This window comes from Bos indicus, chromosome 2 (genome assembly GCF_029378745.1).
Source record: "Bos indicus isolate NIAB-ARS_2022 breed Sahiwal x Tharparkar chromosome 2, NIAB-ARS_B.indTharparkar_mat_pri_1.0, whole genome shotgun sequence".
NCBI classification, from domain to species: domain Eukaryota; kingdom Metazoa; phylum Chordata; class Mammalia; order Artiodactyla; family Bovidae; genus Bos; species Bos indicus.
In genome coordinates this window covers 36537208-36563565 of record NC_091761.1, presented here as the reverse complement: position 1 = coordinate 36563565, position 26358 = coordinate 36537208, and the positions used below count along the sequence as shown (strand labels likewise).

At 34.9% G+C, this 26358-nt stretch overlaps 2 protein-coding genes across 19 annotated transcripts in view; one reads left to right on the top strand and one right to left on the bottom strand.

The window, feature by feature from the left end:
- The window catches only part of MARCHF7 (membrane associated ring-CH-type finger 7), a 47479-nt gene extending 34394 nt beyond the window's left edge, over positions 1–13085 (top strand). For 2 of the 18 annotated variants that reach the window (XR_011569435.1, XR_011569433.1), the window contains exons 7-11: positions 4973–5082; positions 7649–7762; positions 9168–9216; positions 9879–10452; positions 11779–13085. Coding sequence is in view for 8 of the 18 variants with exons in the window: in XM_019972181.2 (XP_019827740.1) it covers positions 4973–5082; positions 7649–7762; positions 9168–9216; positions 9879–9938; positions 11779–11837 (392 nt within the window). In the remaining 10 variants the exon portion in view is untranslated. Of the gene's footprint in view, positions 1–4972; positions 5106–7648; positions 7763–9167; positions 9217–9752; positions 10453–11400 lie in introns of those variants that run through there. The other 16 variants (XR_011569434.1, XR_011569446.1, XM_070799362.1 and 13 more) reach the window with 16 other exon arrangements.
- A 331-nt stretch (positions 13086–13416) lies between these two features.
- The window catches only part of LY75 (lymphocyte antigen 75), a 124356-nt gene continuing 111414 nt past the window's right edge, over positions 13417–26358 (bottom strand). The window contains exons 36-39 of the mRNA XM_070799243.1: positions 20414–20530; positions 19351–19524; positions 17250–17276; positions 13417–16037 (exon numbers count right to left, since the gene is read on the bottom strand). Of these exons, the coding sequence (XP_070655344.1) occupies positions 15835–16037; positions 17250–17276; positions 19351–19524; positions 20414–20530 (521 nt within the window). The 3' untranslated portion in view covers positions 13417–15834. The remainder of the gene's footprint in view (positions 16038–17249; positions 17277–19350; positions 19525–20413; positions 20531–26358) is intronic.

The following is a 26358-nucleotide window of genomic DNA, read 5'->3' as shown; positions in this document are numbered from 1 at the left end:
AAGGGGAAGAGGGGATCCAGAGTACAGGTTGAATAGGTAGTTTTTAATAGGAAAAGGGTACCTGGTAGTGTAGATATGGACTATTTCTAACCAAAGTGTGTTGCTTTGGTGAGAAGGTGCTTAAATTCCCATATAATTGCCTCTGTTTTCTTAATAAGGGTCTTTAGCTGATGGAGGGGATGGGTTAAGAAATTTTCGTGTGTGAGGAAAAGAACATTCTAAAATGTTTTCAGATAGTACTAGTGTCCATAAAAATCTGTGGCTATGAATATGATTTAAAAGTGTGATTGGGATACATGTACATTTTTAAGAAGCAATTTTCAGATGCTTGGATACAGACAAGGATTTGAGTTCAGTGGGGTTGAGACCTTTGACAGGCAAAAAATGATGAAGGGAGTTAAAGTTGGATGTGGTTGTAGTGAGCTTAGAAATTACACAAGAAAGAGGGAGTAAGGACATTAGGAAGTAGATAGTGAGAAGTCAGATCTGTGTTTTTTGAATCTCATTGACATTGAAGATAATTGCCAGAGTAGGTGAGCTAGAATAGTGAAAGATCGTAGGTATACAGAAGAGATGCTTAACACACAGATTTTAGGAGTAGTGCTGTAAAGTGCAATGACAAGGTCAAGGTTAATGACCATAAAGTGGGTGGCTGAGGTGGGGACAGGTAATATTGGAAGCAAGGATGTTGAGGAAGTCAGAATCAATTATGGTCTTTGTAGATGTGGAAATAACCAAGAAATAAGTTGTGTAAAGAAGATAGGTGCTACTTTGCCAACAAAGGTCTGTCTAGTCAAGCCTATAGTTTTTCCTGTGGCCATGTATGGATGTGAGAGTTGGACTGTGAAGAAAGCTGAGTGCCGAAGAATTGATGCTTTTGAACTGTAGTGTTGGAGAAGACTCTTGAGAGTCCCTTGGACTGCAAGGAGATCCAACCAGTCCATTCTGAAGGAGATCAGCCCTGGGATTTCTTTGGAAGGAATGATGCTAAAGCTGAAACTCCAGTACTTTGGCCACCTCGTGCGAAGAGTTGACTCATTGGAAAAGACTCTGATGCTGGGAGGGATTGGGGGCAGGAGGAGAAGGGGACGACAGAGGATGAGATGGCTGGATGGCATCACTGACTCGATGGACGTGAGTCTGAGTGGACTCCGGGAGTTGGTGATGGACAGGGAGGCCTGACATGCTGCGTGCGATTCATGGTGTCGCAAAGTCGGACACGACTGAGTGACTGAACTGAACTGAAAGTCATTAATGAATGAGGAAGAACTTTGAGTTTCAAAACAGCAATAGGTATTGGGGATGTCTATCCCTGTTTCTTGGTCCTGAGGTGCAAACAGTTGTTGGGAGGAAGTGATTGCAGAAGAATATTTTATCAGTCTGTGAGGCCCTGTGGTTCAGTCTTGAAGTTGAACAGGTGACTCATAAAGGAAATTGGTTGAGAAGAATTTACCTGTGTTTAGCAATGAGTACCAGGAGGACCTAGTGAAATATGACTAGTAGGGTGGGAAATTAGATCATAGTAATAAATGAACATACTTGTGTGGCAGTGATGGTCTGATGATGATAGTTGGGTGACAGAAAAATAGGTTGTGAAGTATGATGGTATTAATTTCAGTGTTAATGATCTGTTGGAATTTGATAAATGTGTTCAAACTGGATATGATGAGACTAGCGGAAAACTTTTCTTCCTGCAGCAAGATAGCAGAGGCCTCATTGGGGTATGGGGTTATCTTTTTTTCTAAACTAATCTGATCCCAAACCTGTGGGATGGGCCAGTCTTACCTGTAGCAGCCTCTTTTTGACTGTGTGGTGTAATGAAAGCCTTGTGCACTTTATTAGGCACTGCCCTGGGGTGTTAATAAGTTTAAATGAATGCTCAGCATGGTTCTTGACACTTAGCAAGGGCCCAGAAATGTTAGCTATTACCAGAATGAAAAACACCTTGACTCACCTTCTATTATATTTGCAACTGGATTGTTAGTATTGTATAGGTAGGAAAACAGGTAATACAATATATTATTTAAGAACATTGGCTTTTGAGAGTTAGACTTGCTTTAGGTTGGAATAATGACTCCCCAACACTTAACTATAGGATTTTGAGTAACTCTCTTAACTTTGGTTCTCAATTCTGGTTGCTGATCAGAATTACCCATCTATGTTTTAAAAACAGAGATTCCTTAAATCCAATTTCTAAACATTCTTGAATGTTAAGTAGGTCTGGGGCTGGGCCTCAGTTCCATCAAGAGTCAGATTGAGGAATAGTTTGTTGTTAAGATCAAGTGAGATGATGTTTATGAATAGTTTCTCACAGGATTGGGCTCACAGTAAGTAATTAAATAGGTTTTAAAGGTAATGATAAGTATTCATGGTGATGAATGTTAAGATCTCAAGAACTGAACCTTCCTGTTAAGTTTTCACAAGGCTTTCTCATATTTACTTGACGACCTCATCTGGTAGATGATTCATTCTGATAGAGATTTGTTTAAACATTTAAGCAGCTGCTATATATAGACTGCTAAAAACTCTGAGGATGTTCAAAGATGAATAGAATAAGTTTAATATAAGCTTAGGCAAATGTAGGCAGGGCCTACTGAATGAGGTGGGATATGAAGGACACCTGAGGGGTGTCCTGGATCAAATGAGGGGTCCTGGATTAAAGATTTCAAGGATAACTGGTTCCTCCAACTGCATACGGCCTTTTTGAACAACTTCTCTGTTACTTGTTCCATAGAAGAGAAACATGAAGCCTTAAAATGTGAAAGAGCATTATTAAATTGCATCCAGTGTCCATATTTTATAATCATCATACTTTTCCTGCTTCTGATTCAAAGAATAAATGTCTTAATAAGAGAAAACCTTCTGAAGTGTCACATTTTTTATATTCTCCATCTTGAGTGTAGTATATTTCAGTAATATATTTTTAAAGATTAAGAAAATATTATGAATGCATTTTAATTTCAACACTTTCAAGTATGCTTGACTTCTAAAAAGCAAATCGATATTATTCACATACTTGATAAATAGAAATGTCTTTTGCAGTTTCACTCCAGCCTATCTTGAGGCAACATAGACATGTTACTACCTCAAAGTAGCATTCATTCATTTTCCTTTCAGCTGTTTTTAGAAAATGCATGTAAGTTACTACAACTGTTGTCTTAGACTTTATGCTAAATTTTTATTATTAACAAATTGTTATTAAATAACACTAATTCTAAGAGTTTATGAGCTCTTCAAGACAGGCATGACTACTTTCTTTCTTAATGTCTAGAACTTCTAATATTTTTTTGGCACATAACAAGCACTCAACAAATGTTAAATTGAATCTAAATCTTTACCTTATTATGCATATGACTTATTCTAGTTTTTAGGACAGTTTTTCATGTTAAAGCCCTGTTTAACAAGGAGGAAAATGGCAATATGTTTAATTAAGCAAGACTGGTACTTAATTAGAGCCAGAAGCTTAGGAGTAACCAAATGTTGAGTGCATATAGGACAGAAGGAATTGTATTTAATTAATGGTAAAACAAATATATAACATGAAATTTACCCTTTTAACCATTATTTAGTGTATAATTCAGTGGCATTAAGTAGATTTAGAATGTTGAGTAAGCATCACCACTATTTATTTACAATTTATTTATTAAGTCATCCAAAACAGAAATTCTGTATCTATTAGGCACTAATACCCTTCTCACCCTCTTCTCAAGCACCTGGTAAATTCTGATCTACTTTCTCTCTGAATTTGCTTATTCTACATATTTCATATAAATGAAATCATACAATATTTGGGGGCTTTTTGTATCTTATCTGTGTCTTATATCACTTAGCAGTTGTACCATGTATCAGGACTTTTGTTTTATGGCCGAGAGGAGCTGTTTTTATCTGAAGAAGAGTGGATCCCTTTCTTTGCCTCCTAAGTTATAGGGAAGACACATTTCTTAGACCATAGGCAGTCTTAGTATATGTTATCACATCAAAGATACTGGCCTAGGTCTATGTAACTAGTTGTTCTAGATACCATGTTTTTATGGCATCCGGTCCCATCATTTCATGGCAAATAGAGGAGGAAACAATGGAAACAGTGACTATATTTTCTTCGAAGAAAGCGATGACCAGCCTAGACAGCATATTAAAAAGCAGAGACATTACTTTACCAACAAAGGTCCATCTAGTCAAAACTATGATTTTCCCAGTAGTCATGTATGGATGTGAGAGTTGGATATAAAGAAATCTGAGTGCCAAAAAATTGATGCTTTTGAACTGTGGTGTTGGAAAAGATTCTCAAGAGTCCCTTGGATTGCAAGGAGATCCAACCAGTTCATCCTAAAGGAAATCAGTCCTGAATATTCATGGGAAGGATTGATGCTGAAGGTGAAATTCCAGTACTTTGGGCACCTGATGCAAAGAACTGACTCCTTGAAAAAGACCCTGATGCTGGGAAAGATTGAAAGCAGGAAAAGAAGGGGATGACAGAGGACGAAATGGTTGGGTGGCATCACCGACTCAATGGACGTGAGTTTGAGCAAGCTCCGGGAGTTGGTGGTGGACAGGGAATCCTGGCGTGCTGTAGTCCATAGGGTCGCAAGGAGTCAGACACAACTGAGTGACTGAACTGAACTCAACCTTTATGGCATCTTATCCAAGTACTTAAAGAGGAAGTAGGAAGTACAGATAATATTCCATTGTCAGCATCCCACATCAACATATATGAGTATCTGGGATGGGAAAATAAACACAAGGTGGAGGCTTAGGTACCACAAGAATAGGACATGCGCGTCAGGTGTTACTAACTGCTATTTTAGGAGACGTTACTGGTTTATGTTAGTAGTACAGTCTCCCTGCGGTCTCTTCCTCCCTTCCTTTTAGTTTTCTATATTCTAAGCTTAAAACCCACAAGGAAAAATGTTTTGTGGAGACATAGCAAAATTAAGCTTTATTTGTGATTTTTTTTTTTTTTTTTTTTAACCAGGTTCTTCACTAGAGGCTGTAACCACCTGTGAACTCTGTAAAGAGAAGTTGCAGCTTAACCTGGAGGATTTTGATATTCATGAACTACATAGAGCTCGTGCAAATGAACAAGTTAGTATATTTTGCCTAATTTGGTAAGTGTCTATTCTGTGCTTAAAGGACAACTCTTGAAGAAAAGATTAAATCATGATCTGAAAACCTACATTAAAATAGTAACGTAATTTTCTTTTACTGCATTAAGTATAATTTTTCTTTACTTTCCTATAAGTTTTGAAAAGGGCAAAAAAGCAAGTCACAGGTTTTAAATTATTAAGATAAAATGTATTATATGGTCCCTAAATAAACCTGAAAATAAAGGCTTAGGAAAGTGGTCCCCAAATAGGCATGCTAATCTTAGCTCTCCAGAGCTGTCTCAGTTGTGAATGCCTCAGTCGTGGACTGTAATTGAAATGCCTAGCCCTGGATCTACATCCTCTGTCTTTTAATGTTAGAAGTAGTTTTTTGTGTGCCTGTCTGCCCCCACCCTCCAATGTTCTTCTACTCTCCTAGTTCCCTCCACTCTCCTTATTGCTACCTGCAGCTTTATACAGAATACCTTAGGAAATCTATTATTCCAAATTCACATTGTTTATAAACCTCTTTCTTTTAGTATTGTGTCATTTTAGTCTATTTATATAATGAATAATCTCCAATCTTATTTAAAAATTTTTCAGATATTCTCATTTCTCAGATTTTTTTGATGTGTATTGATAACTATTCTCCTGAGAATTGACTTGGTCACTAATTTTTATTTTTTGAAGCTTTAAACTTTTAAAAAATTTTGATATGCTTAGGGAGAACGAAGAGCTCAGTATTTCCTCCCTTTCCCCCCTGCCAAAGGAAAATTCTGAGAGCAAAAAGATGTTCAAGGAGATTACAGGGTTGACTCAAGAGCCATACTATCCAAGTATGCTTAGCATATTCATTATAAAAAGAGAGATGATGGTGGGAGAATGCATAAATGCTTGAAAAACACTTTTTAAATAAAGGAGTAATGGACGCCCCCTTTTTTTTGATTGAGGCAAATTTCACATAAACATAAAAATCATAAGTGGAATCAAGCAACATAATCCTGTATGGATACCCTTTACTTTTAAAATGTAGGGATAATGAATACCCTTTGAAAAATCTGATTAAGACCACACTCAATAAAATTTACAGATTCACAAAATTTGTATATGATTTAAAGGATTTTCAGATCCTTTGAAGCGGATTACTTCAATCCAGGTAAAGAATCACTCAAAATGCAACTCTGGGCAATTGATGTAGCACAGATGCTACTCATACTAGTTTATTTTATTCTTTAATGAGCCAGCTGTCCAAAGAGAATACTAGTTTCACCAATTGTCTTAAATCTCCAAGGAATCTCTCTGGATAGCTGAGCATTGGTATTTTAAAGAACAAGGGAAAGAGTAAGTAAAGCTAGAATGATGGAAATAAATTTTTTTTTTAATCTTCTCAAAATGAGAGTAGATTTCAAAGGATGATTTTCTCCTGCTGTCCTTCCTTCTCTAGGAAGGTGCTCCATCATGTCTCTGAAAGGTGGTTCTTTGCATTTCATTTCAACCAGGAATGTTTTCATTTCTCCAAGGATTGAATGGCCCACAATCTTAAATAATTTATAAGTGAGAAAATGTTAGTACAAAACAATGACAGGTCTTGATTAAGCTTCCTGACTTTTAACTTCTTTGTTCTGTGTAAATCTTGGATTCTGGGGGCCTAAGAACTATAATTTTAAATAACTAGTTTAATACAGTTTATCTCCTCATCCAGTGGCTTCATTTTTTTCAAGGTGATAAATATTAAAATTAAAAAAAATTCTGGACATAAATTTCCTAATTAAGTAAAAAATTAAGAAGTGATGATGTAAAGACAGTTTTTAAATCAGTTTCAAATTTTTTGAATCCTCTGTGGAATATGAGAACAGGTAGTTGCTGAAGTTGATAACTAAGAACGTATAGCTCTTAACTTCAGATGAGTTAATTACCAAAAATAGTACAATTTAGTTTACTGTATAAAAATTACAGGATAGTTTAGATTTTTAATAACACTATATTCATGACTTGTATTGTTAGCTTCAGAACAATAATTTTGAACCAAAGGACAGTTTTTACCCACTAAAAATTTCTATGTGAATCATCCAAGGAACAGTTACTCTGTTACCTTTATTTTTATATTTACTGTTGCCTTGAAGTTAATTATATTATGTAATAAGTGTTTGACCCATATGAATAGGTTTTATTTGCATATGTTGATACATAGCTATACATGAAATGGTAATTTTTAGGTAAACATTTATAGCCATTTGTAGTAATAAAATCTGTTAGGTGCTTTATAGAACTAGATCATTCATTCTGCCCTCAAATGAGTTAAAAGTCCCACTTTTATATATAAATCATTACATAACAGAAGACTGAATTAAAGAGGATATTCATACACCTATTTGTATCACTTACAGCATTAGTACATTTATGATATTATGGAGGGTATTTCTTGATTTAATAGATGGTGCTGTATCTCTAAGAACTGGATATGAATACATTTCCTCTAGTTTATCAGTATATGAATGTCAGTCTCTTGTCTATTAATTTTTCGTTCTCCATATATCTTCTTTTTCTCATTTGCTTCCCTCTTGAAGGCTGAGTATGAGTTTATCAGCTCTGGTCTCTACCTAGTTGTGTTATTGCACTTGTGCGAACAAAGCTTTTCTGATATGATGGGAAATACGAATGAACCAAGCACACGTGTCCGAGTAAGTAACCTTGGAGCAGGGGGAAAGGGAGGATATGATGCAACAGTTGTTTGCAGTGGAAGGCAGATTGTTTTATATGTTCACACACTATTTCCTTTGGGAAGTTCCTATATTATAAGCTTTTTTAAAAGTAAAGGTATTGTAGTTTTAATAGAAAAAACTGTCTTTATCAAGGAGCATAATTTTTTCATAAAGCTGTTTTTAAAAAAGTAATTTTCTAGCTCTTGAAGTTAATTGGAATATATATCAGTGAAAAACAGGGACTTGGAAGTACTAAGGAAAATGCTCTTTCTAACAAGACTCAGGGTTATAACTTAGAAACCTGATACTGAACTCCAAAAACTGAAAGAGTATGGGAAATTAACTTCATTTTATTCGTTACTATCCTGTAAAAGATTACCACTCTAGTAGTTTTTAAGCATCTGTATTTCAGACTACTTACAATTTGGACTATTTGGTGTTTACTCTGTACACTGTTGCCTTAGTTTAACAGTAAGAAAGTTGTTTGTTAGGTATTTTTAATTAAATGGTACTGTTATGGAAATTTATACTCTACTGCCTTGCCATTCTATGTAGCAGGGACTAGAGTCTACATGTCATTACCATAGCATTCTGAACACCTGATTCTTGAAATGTCTTCATAAATATATCCTTCAAACAGTTTTTTTATACAAATGTTCTCTTCGGTGATAAAAATTTAGTAGAGTTTATGGTGAGGTATGACGTTTCTTTTATATTTTGAAAATTATCAAATAACAAATTCAGTGTATATGGATAGAACTTTTTTGTAATCATGTAAACATTCCTACTAGCCAATTGTTAATTTTTATCATTCAGAGAACAGAGAAGGAATTCTCAAAGGCTTTCAGAATTTGAGCAAAAATCTCTTGATTTCTAAAAAGGTGGCAACTTGTCTCTTCAGAATAAATGAACCATATAAATTAATATCTGTTGAATTCATGCCTTTGTAAAAGGTATATACATTTAAAGTACAGAATCATATGTCATATTTCTAGGCAGGAAAATAATCGATTTATATTTTTTAATTGACCACTAACAATCATTTGGTTCCAAATTGCAAAGGATTAATATTCTCCATAGTTTTTGGAAGTGTTATATTTATACAAGAACACAGTGGTATTCATTATAAGATTATTGTTATCTGCTCCCAGTTTCTATATGATTAATACATGATTTCTACATAACTGATAATGATATATAAGGTGTTTTTAAAAGTCATATCATTAAAAGCTTGTAATTTTTGATGTGGGGGATGAAAGACCCCCCTATTTAAAGGCTTAAAATTATATTTGACTTTTAAGTAGAAATGAATCTCTTATACTGATTCTCTCTAGATCCATTTGCTACATTTAAACTACTGTATTTCTTTCTGCATTGTTTCTAGTTTATTAACCTTGCAAGAACTCTTCAGGCACATATGGAAGATCTCGAAAGTAGGTGGAATTTCCCCTCCCCAGACTTGTTGAATTTACTTTTGCAAATTAAACCCGTAGAACAAAACCCAAGTATATATACTCTACCAAATTAGAGCTTCATTTATAGGCTTAATAATACCAGAATAATTGAATTGGGAAAGATTGGTTGGGCAACTGACATTATTTTAATAGCATATTTTTAAATTGCATTAATTTTAATGTATAGAGGATATTATTTTAACCATCAGTATTTTGCTTTTATATAAAATAAAAATACATATTTAATCACCTTAATTTTAACACTTCTAATGTTAACACTTTTTTAAAAAAGACATGTTTACTAATCAAAACACATTTCTTAATTGGCTAGATTTTTTATTTTGCATGTGAAATTTTGTTATTTAGTTTTGTTGGATCATAAAAGGTGTTCCCTGGGTTTATATATACAGTTCCAGGAAAATAGGAGTGAAAGAGTCCAAATTCTGAGTCCCTAACAGAAGCCATAGTTTTTTTTTTGTTGTTTTTTTTTGTTTGTTTTTTTGCTCCTTGTTCAGGTCCTCATGGACCTTTAATAGGCAGCCAGCTACGCCAGCAGCTCCAATCTCTTAAGATCACGTTCCAGCTTTAGGACTTCTGCCTGGGCTCCTTTGTGAAGGCACTTAATGCCCAAATCTTTACAGGCATCTGCACAGCTTGCCCTCTTCTCAAAGTCCTACAATCTCCAGGGTGCTTCATACCAGGTGGGCACAGATATTGGTGGCTCTGGAACAGTTCTTGGGAATCCAAGATTACCCTACTTAGCTAATGTGCTTTTTTTATCCAAAGCAATCGGCACTCCCCATGATCAGATTCCAGTACACTCTTTGAAGTGTCATCCAGTTGATTATCTTCTATACTCACCTTTAAAATACTTGGACTATTATATGTAGTCTGTGTAATGTTTTACCTTTAGAGAAAATTTAGCATCCTTTGAAGTAAGGTTTCAGAAGGACCTAATCCTCCTTTTTTAATTCCTTGAATATTCTTAGGCATGGGTTTTTGTCATTGAGTTTGTACAATTTTAAGTTTTAAAAGAATTTAGAGCTGCAGTTAGGTAATACAGTTTCACAATTTTGGTTAGTACGTGTGGAAGTGGTATGTAAAGGAGTCAAAATGGTATAATAAAGTGGGACGTCATTGAGTGTAAATCTTTTTTTCCTTCATACCTTCTTAGTCCAGGTCCATCGTGTTGGCTAATACAAAGATCTCTTTTTTGTAAGTTATAATTTATATTTTGTCAAATGTAATGAGAGTAATCTGCTGCAGTGTACATTTACTCAGATTGCTGTTAATTTTTTTTTTACTAATGTTCTTATTTAGAATTTAGTTTTTTAAGCACGTGAATGAGAGGGAAAAGATGGAGTTGAAATATGTATATCCAAACTCAGGGTGAAAGATGTTGTGGGTATTACTAGTTGACTCCTAAATACCAGAGTACTAATATATTCTGAAAACTGGTTTTGACTGAATTTTCTTCTGTAGAGTTAATCCAGTAGAAAACAGAAATTCTCTGAAAAACTATTTTATTTTTTAGTTTGACATTTCTCCATGATATATATAAAACTTAAGTGTAGGATTTTACTACTCATGAGCTAATTAAGTATATGCTTGGTATCATTTATTTAAAATTTCTGCAAGGTAAATATATGGAGACTTAAGTTTCATCTGTACATGTTGCATGATTTTTTTCTTGTTGATTGCATTTGCTGGGTGCTCTTAAATTGTCCAGTATTAAATACAAGAAGAGTATGCATTTATCTTTTCTGCTCTTGATAATAGGGGAAATGCTGGTTAGATTTTTAGTGAATTTCCATTTTCCTTCACATGCAGTTTACTATGTCCTAAGACATTCAAGAATGTTTTCTATTAAACTCTTGAGCTACTAATGACTCTAAAATAAATTGAGGTCAGAACTGTTGCAAGAGTGATGAGTCTTTGACAACATGGAGGCATAGAAATACTCTCAACAAAAGGTTTTTACTAAATCCAATTATTTTAATTTAGGCTGTATCTATATAAAGCTTTTTTGACTAAATAGAACTTTTTCTTGGCATTGTATAGACATAGCTCTGATGTAAATTGCAAGAATACCCATAACCTATTATTCTATTTCTATGTACATTTTTTTTTTTTTCATTCTCATCGGATACATCAAACATGCAGCGGTAATAAGCCAGATTCTCCTCAGGTGTGTGAGAGCACTTGCCTCAAGTTTACTCTTTGTCTAGTGTATTTATCATTAGCTATTGTGGACACAAACTGATCTCAGGAACTTTTTAGATGTTCTTGAACCACATTTTAAAACATTTTCATTTTAATAAAAACTAACATAACAAAAAGTTGTAGGGGTGGGGGCATTGTGGCTAGGCGTCACCTACAAACTACCCTAATGCAGTCATCATAATTTATCATTTTGACCAAACAGTATATAATAAATTGGGATTTTTGTTCTATAAATCATTGCTGTTCTGGCTTCATACTTAAACTTCCATTCTCATCCCCGTTAAAGTCATTCTTGATCATCCTGTTTTCTTTCAACAGCTTCAGAAGATGATTCTGAAGAGGATGGAGACCATAACAGAACATTTGATATTGCCTAACTGCATATAAGACAAATGGATGATCTGTGAACAAGCGTTATTAAAACTGGCAATTACGTATGAGTGAATTTTGTGGGGAAATGTCTGTTGAATATATTATCTCTATAGAATGAATATATATATATAGTTCATATATACACTTTATGCATGTATATATATGTTCATTCTCAAGTGTTACTGAATTAAAATTCTGCTGGACCTTTAATATGGCCAGTGAATCTAATGTTTATAAACTGGTAATTAAAAGTATTTTTCTTTTAATGAGTGGGGAAAGTGTTACCCTTGTTTTAAATAAGCAATGTTGACAGCCCTTTTTTGTGTTCTGATTACTGTAGTTATATTTATGAAGAAAGGTTGGTGTTTTGGTCTGTTAGTGGTAAAAGTGGGACAAAATAGGCTTTCAAAATAAATTGCCAGATGGCACCTAATAATTTTTATTTTTTAAATGCCTTAAGTTGCAGTCTCAGTTTTATAATCATTTGCTTCCAGTGTTTAAAAAAAAAATAGGGAGAAAGTTAAGAGCATTATATTAGGTTTCCAAATTTAATTTGAATTCTAAATTCACTTAGCAGTAAAATCTAATTTTCTAAAAAAGTATATAAAAATAAAGTGTACAAATGATGGATAAATTTTTGTATTGATTCGGAAAATGCAGATTATATTTGATAGACCATAGTATGTAGTATGTAGATATTCCTCTTAGGAATATTGCAGCTGTAAATTATATCAGAATTGCTAGCCAAATGCTGTTTGTTTTAAAAAAAATTATTGCAATCTCGAGTTAATGAGATACTTTTAAGGCCCACATTCAGAGTTTAAAACACTGGTTTTCAATGGGTTTTTTAGTGTTGTCACTTCTTTATAGATAAATATGATATAAATAACCTGTTTGGATCCTGGTTGTTTTTAACTGTTCCTTGATAATTCTAAACCTTTATTTGATTATTTTTCACTACCTTTAGAGAAGAGATGAACATTACCTATTCACCATGACTAGATTTACACTGTGGTCCTGAGTTGTGTATACATCCATAACACTGTATATTTTCTTCATCAGCACCCTTAGGATACACTTTAAAATGCCTTCAGGTGGTTTCAGGTTAAATAAAGTCTATGTCAGACTACTTTTTCAGAATCTAAATAGAAACTATGTAATTTCCAAATGTGAATCAACAGTTTGCTCACTTTCAGTCAGACTGTTGGTCTTAATGTAAAACTTTGGCTTGAAATAAAGTGCATACTGATTTACTTTATAGTTTGAAATGTTTCCTTTTAAACTGGTACTCAAAGAAGGCTTCAGATGTTATAGCCAAAAATCTTACAGTTTCAAATTCCATTTTATATGAAAATAACTGTTTCTAAACATTTGCTCAACTTCTGCCTGTTATCTTTGTATTATCTTCCTTAAAGCAGATATGCGAAATTTAAGGATGCCGGTATCAGTATCTTTACTACAGGTCTTTGCTTTGAATTCAAAACATTTATGCTTTTAATAGAACTCAGTGTAAAAATGTAATGTCTTCTTAACCTACAAAATTTTTTATTTAAAAATTTTAAGTAAATGGTAGAATACATTCCATTGATATGCATACAGTTTATTTATAGTTCTGCTAAATTAACTGCTAAATGACAGATACACAGTGACTTGCTGCTGATAAGTTGCTACAGTCGTGTCCTACTCTGTGCGACCCCAGTGACTTGAGCTTTATAGTATTCATATAGTTTGTTAGTACTACTTAGTACTTCAATATTATATAAGCTTCTAATTACCTGTAAATGTGAATTAGAGGAAATAAGAAAAATCTTTCATTGGTTATCATTTTTTAGATTCTGAACAAAATAGAGACCATACAATACTCAAATTCCTAAGAATTTAAGAATACAAATTTCTAATAAAATGTTAAAAGTAAATGGTAACTAAAAGAAATGATGGTGACAACAGCTACCAAAGCTAAGAATTACATTGTCATTATTAGAATCAAGATGTTTGAAGAAAAGCAGTTTATACATTCTGAGTGTAAACAGGCATGCTTATGTTATTACTAATATTAAAAATAAATAGACTTGAATTATCCAGTTATCTGTTGAACAATGAATAGACACAAAGGCCTGTTACAGATGTTCAAATATATAAAGAGAATTAAGATTTAGCACTGCATTACTAGGGCCTTTTAAGGACTTGTTTGAATTCAAACATGAAAAATCAAGTCACTTAGAACAACCATTTTGGTAGAGCTGTCATTGGGTATAAGTTACTGAAATGAACTGAAGAAATTATTAGTTATTTAGAAATGGAATGGGAGACTGGAACATCATTTTCCAGTGAAACCTTCTATCATAATGGAAATATTGCCTAGTATGGTAGCTACTAACTGCATGTGATCTGAGCGTTTGAAATATGGCTAGTGTTAATTGAGGAAGTGAACTTTAAATTGCCACATGTAGCCAGTGGCTACTAAAATATATATTGTAAAGATTTGTGATAGAAAGTTTTAAGAACAGAAAGTTGGTCTTAATTCTTAAAGGATTGGTAGAGTTTTAGTTAGAAAAGAAGGAAGGAATTCCTGTCTAATGTTCACGATTAATAGCCCTGTTAATACTCTTAATAAAATAGACATTTCAGTCAATAACACAAAATCTCAATCTTACAAAACATAATTGTGTAGTAACACCTAGTTCTTTAGTACGACAGTCACATGCATTATCATCACTTGGTAGTTATTCACGTCTTGTTAAAAAAAAAAAAAACGCCATTAATTGTGATGAGGAATGATTCTGCTTCATGGTGGCCAGTGGATTCGGTGTCACAAGCTATGACTTTGTTGCCACTGGTTAAGCTTGAGGAGTATCTCTACATATGAAAAGTATTCCCATAAAATGACTGATGGGATATGCATTAGGGAGAGATTTACTTTCCTTGCACTTTCAAGTTTCTTCATATAGTAAATACAATTTTGTTAAGTACATGCCTTATCTTTTCTAATAATGTTGTTATAAAAGTTGCTAAAGAAAGCATTCTTGCTTCAGCTTTACTGCATTTTCATTTTTTACCACCAAATGATTCTGTCTTAAAATGTACAATAAACGTACCAGAAACTTGAACATCATCACTACAGTAGTATGTAGTTCTTCTCTGTAGTTATTGCTTACACAGTTTTCATGTCATTGAAATACTTCACTGAGGCTTGGGGAGCATGAGATACATAAGAACAGATATGGCAGGATACGGCAGCAGTAGAAAAATCCTTAAAGGGCTCTATACATTACCCATATGTCAGCCTCCTCCACACCTTCCTGGTATGGTATGGCTGTAATTTTTTTTGCTTCACAAAATCTTACTGAGATCCTGACAATTTATGATCAGTGCTAAATAGTGTTAATGCTGTGGTCCAAAACAGTATTCTAAGAAGTATTAAAATTATAGAATTATATGGCATATGGGGTGTTAAAACCTGTAAAGTTTTCTGCATCTAATACATTTAAATCCTAAAGGGAGATAGATGTATTAGAGGAATTATCAGAGTAACCAGCATAAGTGATAATCTAAATGAGAATCTTTTAAGGTTAGGTGTATTCTCTATATCTTATTGGTAAAGAAGCAAGACAAAAGAAATTGCTAAAGATACAGTGATTGCTAAAACTAGTGGTAAGTAGAATTTTTTTTCAACTAAGGTTCAACTCAGTGGGAGGAAGATAGAGGAGGTAAGACAAGTAGACTGGATTTTTATTTTTACCTGCTTTCCTTAATTCAAGTGAAAGATGCACTTGGGAGGTGGTTAAAACCATTAAATTATATCCAAGGTTGTTACTCCTTTTGTTTTTATAATGATCCTAAAGATAAATTTTGTCATGATCAGTGATTTTACATAAAAGTAATGAATGTTACTGGAATAAGGTAATATACCATAAAAACTAATTTTCATTATCAGGTTTTATATTGAAATCTTACAGAGGAATCACTGAAAGGTATTTGTCTTAGTCTGATATTTCCAAAATCTTAGTTAAATTGAATATCATATTCGTTTTCCTCTGCAACTACTAAAACACAGTCATCATTATAAGGTGATTGGTGTGCAGCTGAAAAAACTGTGGTGAAACCAGAATCCAAACTTCTTTTGTACAAGAACCAAACAACTGCTCCCAGAACTGTCAGAATTACTGTGCTAGCAATCACCAAAGCTGATATTAAAATGCGGTTATCTGAAAAAGACAAAATATGGGAAATCAGGATATACAAGTGCTAGTATTGCTTTTGGGGGAGCATAAATATAGATTCATCACTTAAATATTTACCTATTTTTGAGAATTGGTTAGGAAAACAATGTATATTACTATCAAGATTTATATTTCTTAGCTTAAATAACTGCCATACTTCAAAATTTGAAGTAGACTTTCCAGGTCTCCACTCTACTTTTAAGACTGAAATAGAAATTATCCACACTAAGTTTCACTGTGTGTTTCAAATTGTGTATATCCTTTTATGTTCTCCAAACTATATATGTACATAGTTTAAAATTCGTATTTCTACAAGGTATGTAATAAAAATACCATACTACTCCTCCCCATTACTATTACCCTTAATTACCATTCCTCAAAGCAGCTACTTCTGTTACTTGCCTTCATGTTTCTAAATAACATGCTTACACTCCTCTTTAAAACTCTTAAAAACTTGTGGTAAAATATGCAAAACAAAGTTTACCGTCTTAACCATTTTTAAGTGAGCAGTTCGGTAGCATTAAGCACATTCACATTGTTGTGCTGTGTCACCACCGTACATCCATAGAACTTCATCTTGCAAACCTAAGCATTAACTCCCCTTCCCCACTCTCCCTAGCCCCTGGCAACTGCCATTCTACCTTCTGTCTCTGAAGTTGACTTCCGGGTATTTAATATAATTAGAGTTATACAGTGTCCTTTTGTGACTGGCCTTATTTCACTTAGCTTAGTGTCCTCCAGGTTCATACATGTTGTAGAGTTGCCTTTTTAAGGCTGCATAGTATTCTATACCATGTTTTGCTTACCCAAATCTGTCAATGAACACTTGATCTGGTTCTACCTTCCTGGCTGCTGAGAATAATTCTGTTATAAACATGGTTTTTAAAATATCTGTTCAAGTCCATGCTTTCACATCTTTTGCAGACATAATGGATTGCTGGATCAGATGATAATTTAATGGGAAGCATCGATGAGGAGATGTTGTTTGTTGTTTTAAAAAATATACATAACTTGCAGATATATTTAAAAAGTCTTATTATTAAGCTAAGAGACCTTTCTACCTTCTTATAAAAGTTCTACTTTACATTGTTATATAGTTAATATTTAAAAAGGTCTTTAATACTACAGTACTTTAATATGCTAGAATCGTAATGTAGTCTTACATATGAGGAAAATTTAACAAAAGACCATACGTACCTGATAAATATTTCTTTTCATATGGGACTGGAATACAAAAGGAAATCATCATTAATTTAAATATGCCTTATTCTAAGATTGATTTTAAGTACTCTCAATGTAAAACAAACCTTTTACTAGCTTAGAATTAATATTCTTTATATTGTTTAGTCATGTCTATTATCTGTTTTGAACTTAGTTTTTTTTTTTTTTTTTAATGCAGAGGACTAAAAATGCATTAGCTCAAAAAGTGGAAAAAGAATAAGGAAACTCAAGAAAAACACAATGTGATGAAGTGAGGGAAACAAAATGACTTGGGTTGGAAAGTGTGGAAACATAATAAAAGTAAAGAATACAGCTGTGACCTTACCTCATACAGATTTGCTCACTATTTATGATGTTTTGAAGTTACAGTTTATTTAAAGCTTTGGCTTATATAAGGAAATGCTGGGCTGGATGAAGCACAAGCTGGAATCAAGATTGCTGGGAAAAGTATCAATAACCTCAGATATGCAGATGACACCACCCATGTGGCTGAAAGTGAAGAAGAACTAAAGAGCCACTTGATGAAAGTGAAAGGAGTGAAAAATTTGGCTTAAAGCTCAACATTCAGAAAACTAAGATCATGGCATCTGGTCCCATCACTTCATGGCAAATAGATGGGGAAACAGTGGCTGACTTTATTTTGGGGGGCTCCAAAATCACTGCAGATGGTGATTGCAGCCGTGAAATTAAAAGATGCTTGCTCCTTGGAAGGAAAGTTATGACCAACCTAGACAGCATATTAAAAAGCAGAGACATTAATTTGTCAACAAAGGTCCGTCTAGTCAAGGCTATGGTTTTCCCAGTGGTTACGTATGGGTGCGAGAGTTGGACTATAAAGAAAGCTCAGCATAGAATTGATGGTTTTGAACTGTGGTGTTGGAGAAGACTCTTGAGAGTCCTTTGGACTGCAAGGAGATCCAACCAATCCATCCTAAAGGAGATCAGTCCTGGGTGTTCATTGGAAGGACTGATGCTGAAGCTGAAACTCCAATACTTTGGCCACCTGATGTGAAGAGCTGACTCATTTGAAAAGACCCTGATGCTGGGAAAGATTGAGGGTGGGAGGAGAAGGGGACAACAGAGGATGAGATGGTTGGATGGCATCACCAACTCAACGGACATGGGTTTGGGTGGACTCCGGGAGTTGGTGATGGACAGGAAGGCCTGGCATGCTGTAGTCCATGGGGTCGCAAATAGTTGGACACAACTGAGCAACTGAACTGAACTGAGCTGAGGCACAGTATATGAAAAGAACCAACATTTAAAAAATCCCAACTGAAAGTTGAATGCTATGACCATAAAAGTGTGAGTGATTTAGTCAAAAACCCTGCTGAAGCAAGTTAAAATTGTATGTGATTCCAGATTTAAAGAAAAGAAAGAATCAGGCTGATGTATAGTTTTGGTTTGCAGTTCGAGTAGAAGGGGGGAATATTAAGGATGCAATGTGGGGAAATGGCTGTTTCTATCTTGCTTCAAGCATCCTAAAATCATATTTTGAAATTTAAATGCCTTTAGTGAGAAAACAGTTATTTCTATTTAGAAACGTAAAAGAACAAATCATCTAATGTTTAACAATAATATGAAAATATTGTGGGACAGGATAATTCTGTTCATTAGAAAGCATTGTGATGCATAAGAAGAAAACTTACATTTTAGTCCAGAATTATAAACTATGATATAATTTTTCTTTGCCTAATCAAGGATGTCCTTGTACTGAATCAAATTCTTTGTAAACTAAATAGAATTTTGGAATTAACTTACTCTTCACCACTTCCACTTTTTAATCAAATCACATCAGAGAAGCTATGATTATTCCTTTGAACAGCATAAGAAAATTTTGACTTCTTACTAGCTCTAAGAATAAGCAGAATAAAAGTATGCCTGATTCACATGATCTGGTCCTACCTCTAATGTAATAGGATTACATATTTGCCTTCCTAGAGTTTTGGGCGCAAACCAACCTAATCATCTTCTGAAATCTTACTTGCTCTATTGAGGCACACAACTCAAAGTTATTTAAAAACCAGCCCTGCTTTCCCCACCCTTAGAATGGAAAAAGACCTTCAGTTATACTTACTAGCTGCTTTACAAAGGGTTCCTTCCACAGAAGAAACTTCACAGTTTCCTTTTTTCCAATCACCTGTCTTGGTGTGCAAAAAGGCACAGGTGTCAACTAGCTCCTCGTCATCTTCTTGGTCTGACCACTTATTAAATGTCATATTTGAGTTATCAAACCACTTGAAACTGGCATCTGTCAGTTAAGGAATATTTTAACATTATGACCGTATAAAATGTGTTAAAAGAGTAAATCTATTTTTATTTTTTGATTATGGCTTGTGGGATCTCCATTCCCTGACCAGGGGATTGAACCCAGGCCCTCAGCATTGAAAGCGTGGAGTCCTAACCACTGGACCACCAGGGATTTCTTGGGTCTAGATTTAAAGGTGGGAAGTTACTAAGGTATGTTTGATCTAAACTTCTGATTGTAGGACTTAAACTGGAAGAACATATCCTATACACAGGCAAGAGATACTAGTTCAAGAAGGTTCGGAAGAAGATCCCATTTTTTATTAAACATATAATTTTCATGGAGAAATAATCAATAGGTAAAATATTACCTCAAAAATTCTACGGACAGAAGTCTGGTAGGCTAGTCCATGGGGTTGCAAAAGGTTGGACATGACTTAGCGACCAAACGACAATAACAAAAGTATATGTAGTATAGTAACGTATAATCTGTATATGCTTCATGTGATTTTCATTTGCATAACCTTAGTAATTGCATTTGATTTTGAAACGTTACAGATGTACTTTTTATTTTCAATAGTGACAATAGGTACATTTCTACAATACTATCTTGATAGTTTTCTATCCCATTGTTGATACTACTACCAATATTACTCTACCATATTACAGAAATATTGAGTCTAGAATCATATTTTAATCCAGATGAAAGAATCAACTTTAGCTCTCATATGGGACACACATTGAGCTGTTCAGTGAAAAGCTGTGGTACATGAGCGCATACTGAAAAAACGGTACCTGGAAGCTGCAGGAAATACCAACTTGAACTAGAGAAATGAAGCATCTAAAAGTTACTACTAACATTAAGAAAGAACATAACTGTAAATACCACTTACCATCTGTGTCAAAAAACATGCCTAATAAGATATCAGCTGGGTCTTTCCATTGCTTTTTCAAAGTATCCAGTATAAAAGCATTTTCTTCTTCATTATGTATGCTTATCATGTCTGCTCCTGAAATTATTTTAGGGAGAGGAAGTCAGCATGTTCTCCAAATCAATGAAAATCACATGAAGCATATACAGATTTTACGTTACTATACTGCATATACTTTTGTTATTGTCGTTTGGTCGCTAAATCATGTCCAACCTTTTGCAACCCCATGGACTAGCCTACCAGACTTCTCTGTCCGTAGAATTTTTGAGGCAAGAATACTGGAGTGAGTTGCCATTTCCTTTTCCAGGGGATATTCTCAAACCAAGGATTGAACCCACATCTGTCTCCTGCATTGCAGGTGGATTCTTTACCACTGAGCCATCTAACATGTCCTGCATATACTTTTACACCCTTTTTTAAAAAAAAAAAATTAGCTTGGAAATGTCATGCATTCCTGAAAAGAACAGACTCATGAGAAAAGTAAAATGATAATATGATAAACTGAATCATACCTTTTATTTCATTCACCTAGGGTTAGTAATCTCATAAACAACATGGAAACGGAAAATCATAGAAAGGCTTAAGCAGGAAAACATACTTCCTGCAACTCCCAACTTTTTACTATCCCTTTCTCTAGTTTTCATGGCCCCTCCTGCCCTCAATTCACATTTATAGGGAGCAGCAGCTCTGATGATGAGGAGAGCTGAAAAGTCCCAGGGCAACTTGCCAGAACAGTCCCAAGACCTAACGAAGTTCAAGTAACAAGCAGTTACTGACCTGCCTCACTTAACTGACCACTATGTGCCTGCTGCCTGAAGCCTACCCCTTCCTGTATTTTCCTCTGTGGTCATCCTTAGAAAACTCCTGCTTAGGGAAAGTGATAAAGGAGGTCCTTATTTCTTGTTCTCAGTGGATAGCTAATTTTTCCTGGGAGACACTCACCTGGTTCAAGAGCAGCAGTCACACACACACACACACACACCTCATGTCTCACAAATATTTTTTTATCCTTTTAATCTACATTCTACATACACTATAAAATATGAGCACTTCACTTTTTCCCAGATATATTTAAACTTACTTCTTAACCCAAGAAAGATGCTCTTGCAAATTAAAAACTCTTTTCACTGTTTTAATTGGATACTACTTAGGAGAAAACACTAATGGAGTTAGTTTCTCTCATGATATTGTATGACTTTTTGTAAGTGAAAATAATGACATCAAAGCTTATAGCAACCAGAATCTGGTGGGGAAGGTACATCTAACTCCTGGGGAATATACATCCTTTCAGCTATACTCAGCTAAGTGAGCAATTAGCATCAAAATGTTCCTAAGAAACATGACTTTCCAGTCTCAGTAATTTTACAAGTTTAAATTTTCTTGATTTTCCAAGGAGAAGTCATTGATCCTATACATTTTTTAAGTTATCATGGAACTTTTGGGTACTACAACTAATTCAAATACTACATAGAGAGATAAGGAAGTCTTTTCTACTATTAAATTATTCCCAAATTATCCTGACTTGAAAAAAGACTCCTGAGAACTTCAGAATGTTGTCTTGGATCAGTGGCTCTCCAACTGTGAAAGTGAAAGTAACTCAGTGGCATCCAACTCTTTGGGACCCCATGGACTCAGGTCAGAATACTGGAGTGCGTAGCCTTTCCCTTCTCCAAGGGATCTTCCCAACCCAGGGATCAAACCGGGGTCTCCCACATTGCAGGCAGGTTCTTTACCAACTAAACTATCAGAGAAGCACAAATATAGTGTGCACTAGAATCACCTACGCGGCTTCCCTGGTAAAGAATCTGTGTGCAAGGCAAGAGACGTGGGTTTGATCCTTGGGTCAGGAAGATCCCCTGGAGAAGGGAATGGCAACCCACTCCAGTATTCTTACTTGGAGAATTCCATGCACAGAGGAGCAGGGCGGGCTGCAATCCATGGAAAGGCAAAGAGTCGAACATGACTGAGCAACTAACACTCATTTTCAGAATCACCTACAGAGGGCTTGTTAAAAGTGATAGGTCCTACACCAGAGTTTCTGATCCAGTTGGAGTAACATGGAGCCTGAGAATTTACATTCCAAACCAGTTCCCAGGTGACACTGATGCTGCCACTGAGAATTATAGGAAACTTACTAGGCTATTTATGATGACTAAAAATCCGTAATTTTTTTGGTAATTAACAGATAACGAGATAAGACAGTGCTTTTAGCTCATGACGTGGTAAGAAAAATTTGTATCAGATGATTACTTTTACATCTTTTAAAAGAAGCTTAAAAAATAAATGTAACTATAAGAAAAAATTATAGGACTTAAAATCTCTCCCCAAACATACCATATTATGTCAAAGAAGAAAATCACAAACTAGGCAGACTAGCTCTATTATGAATAAAAAAGGGGAAAAACATTGTCTCAGACTGTTTAAAAGGCAATAGACACAAATATAGAGAACAAAGCTAGTGGTTGACAGAAGGGAGAGGGAAAGGGTCATGGGCAATATAGTGGTAGGGATTAAGAGGTACTATTATGTATAAAATAAGCTACAAGGACATATTGTACAACATTGGATATAACTAATATAGTAACTAAAATGGAATAAAAACTTGCTTAATATTGTACATTGACTGTAATTAAAAAAAATTCACCCTCACAAAGGGAAATATACCACAATAAATGTGAATATGCAATTTCACTAGTAAAGGAGTGAAAATTAAGCAGTTTCAGAAGTGTAGATTAAACAGTGCTGACTTAGAATGGAGAAAAATAGAAACTCATAGGTGGATAGTTGGAGAAAAATTAGTTAAAAACCTTTTTGGATACAATTTTGCAAGATGTATGGAAAGCCCTACATAAAAGTACACATCTTTGACCCAGCAATCCTGAACAATTTATGCTAAGACAATCACTGGTTTTGCTCAAATAGGCACAGTCATTAATATTCATCACATTTACGACATTAGAAGATTGGAAATAATTTAATAACCAATGTTAGAGAATTAAATCAATTATGGCATATCTGAAGAATTGATACTTTGGAACTGTGGTGTTGGAGAAGACTTGAGAGACCGCTGGACAGCAAGATCAAACTAGTCAATTTTAAAGGAAATAAATCCTGAATGTTCATTAGAAGGACTGATGCTGAAGCTGAAGCTCCAATCACTTAGGCCACCTGATGTGAAGAGCTGACTCACTGGAAAAGACCCTGATGCTGGGAAAGACTGAAGGCAGGAGAAGGGAACGCCAGAGGATGAGATGGTTGGATGGGATCACTGACTCAATGGATATGAGTTTTAGCAAGCTCCAGGAGATAGTGAAGGACAGGGAAGTCTGGCGTGCTGCAGTCCGTGGGGTCACAAAGAGTCAGACACGACTGAGCAACTGAACAACAAAGGCATGTCCATATAGAGAAGTATCGTGCAGTTATTAGGAAGTATACATTCTATATTTACTGCTATGGAAAGATGTTTTTAAGGGAAATACAGATTATGGAACAGTTTGCTTAATATAATCCCTCTATATGTATACATATATACATACACACATATGAAATGTATATTATAGTAGTCAAGTATGATGTGAGAACAGGACCATAAAGAAGGCTGAGCGGACAGCAAGGAGATCAAATCAGTCTATCCTAAAAGAAATAAACCCTGAATATTCATTAGAAGGACTGATGCTGAAGCTGAAGCTCCAATATTTTAGCCACCTGATACAAAGAGTTGACTCATTGGAAAAGACCCTGATGCTGGCAAAGACTGAAGGCAGGAGGAGAAGGAGGCGACAGAGAATGGATGGTTGGGTGGCATCACCAACTCAATGGACATGAGTTTGAGCATGCTCCGGGAGATGGTGAAAGACAGGGAAGCCTGGCCTGCTGCAGTCTGTGGGGTCGCAACATGGGCTTCCCAGGTGGTGCTAGTGGTAAAGGATTTGCCTGCCGATGCAAGAGATATAAGAGATGCAGGTTTGATTCCTGGGTCAGGAAAATGACCTGGAGTAGAAAATGGCAACCCACTCCAGCCTAGAGAATCCCATGGACAGAGAAGCCTGGCAGGCTACAGTCCATAGGGTCACAAAGAGTTGGACATGACTGAAGTGAGTTAGCACATAGACATATGTATGTATCAAACATTTGCTAAAATATATCTGCCTAGGGGTTTGGAAGTCTAGAAGGATACTTAGCAAAATGTTACAGTCATTACATGTCCTTGTGTGTGTTCAGTCAGGATGGTACAATTTAGGGTAATTTTCTTTTATTTTTAAAATATTTGCATATGTTTTTCTATATAGTGACTGTGCATTTGTGTAATTAAGAAAGAACTTTTAAAAGAAAAGAAAAAAATAAGACTGACCTTTAAAATACTCAATGCTTTAGTCCAAAACTAGTACTGGAGTGGGGTGCCACTGAGATGTAATTTGGGTCTTTCATTCTTTTAATGGCTACTAACATAGCTTATGGTGACCCACTCCAGTACTCTTGCCTGGAAAATCCCATGGACGGAGGAGCCTGGTGGGCTGCAGTCCATGGGGTCACTAAGAGTTGGACACGACTGAGCGACTTCACTTTCACTTTTCACTTTCATGCATTGGAGAAGGAAATGGCAACCCACTCCAGTGTTCTTGCCTGGAGAATCCCAGGGATGGAGGTGCCTGGTGGGCTGCCATCTATGGGGTCGCACAGAGTCAGACACGGCTGAAGTGACTTAGCAGTAGCAGTAGCAGCAACATAGCTTATACACAAATCACAAAAAGGAAAGACTGAAAATACTTATTGGTTCTATTACAAAGAAAATAGCTAAATCAAAGGTAAATGTAAAAAAGAGTAAATGTTGCAAAATAAGAAAAATTTTAGGCTCTCACAGTTATTTTCCTATATAAATGATAACAGTACCCCAAATAAGTATAATAAAAAGTAACATCAAGTAAATTAGCATAGAGCACTGGGACTATTTCTAAATATAGCTCTTAGCAGTCCAAAAAATAACAAGTCACTTATTTTCTATACCCATAAATATAGGTTTAAGATAGGACTTGGTATAGTCCTACAATATGTGAAGACTTGATAAATCCAAATGTAAATATTCTTGCATTCTTTTCCTTCTTCATATATAGCAAACACTGAATCCATGTTTACCTACTGTTACAAACCACCTACTGTTCTAAACACTACCCTAGGCAAAAAAATTAATGGTAATATTTTTGCTAATTTTCTGATTTATCAATAAAATGGGTATTTCCATAGTGGAAGCAAATATAGAAGATTTATCAAATAAATGATGACATTATCAAAAATGTATAAGAAATTTAAAAATTCACATAAGACAAACAGAATTTATAAATTTTTAACTGGGATAAAGATTTTTATTTAGATATAAAATCAACTTTATAAGCAAATTTGTATCTAACAATTTAAAATCCCTAAATGGCTACTTTGCTTTGAACAAATAGTTAACAGACTTCAAAATAAGTAATCAAAAATCAGGCCTCAAAGTTGCTGGGTGTTTTCAATTTCGTTTTGCTTCATATACTAAAGAAAAACAGCAAATACAATTAACTTCGTTTAAGTGACTGCAGAGGAAGTCAGTCAACAAGTAAAAGCCATACCTCTGTAGTGAATGTGGTTGCTTAACTGCTGAACATAAATATCAAAGCTGGACAATGAAATCTAATGATGTGGTTCATACAAACCAACGGGAGTACAGAACACGTCTTGGCTCTGAGCCTCCCATATAATCTGTTTCTTGAAATCTGTGTTTTTGTCTAAGTATACCCAATATGGCTTTTTACAGAGAGATAGAAAATAGTTGTGGGAGAAAACACCACTTAAAAATATTATAAGACCGGCAAAATTCCTATTATTCCATTTCCTTGGAGTGAAACCATATTGGCATGTTGGAAATGTCTTGT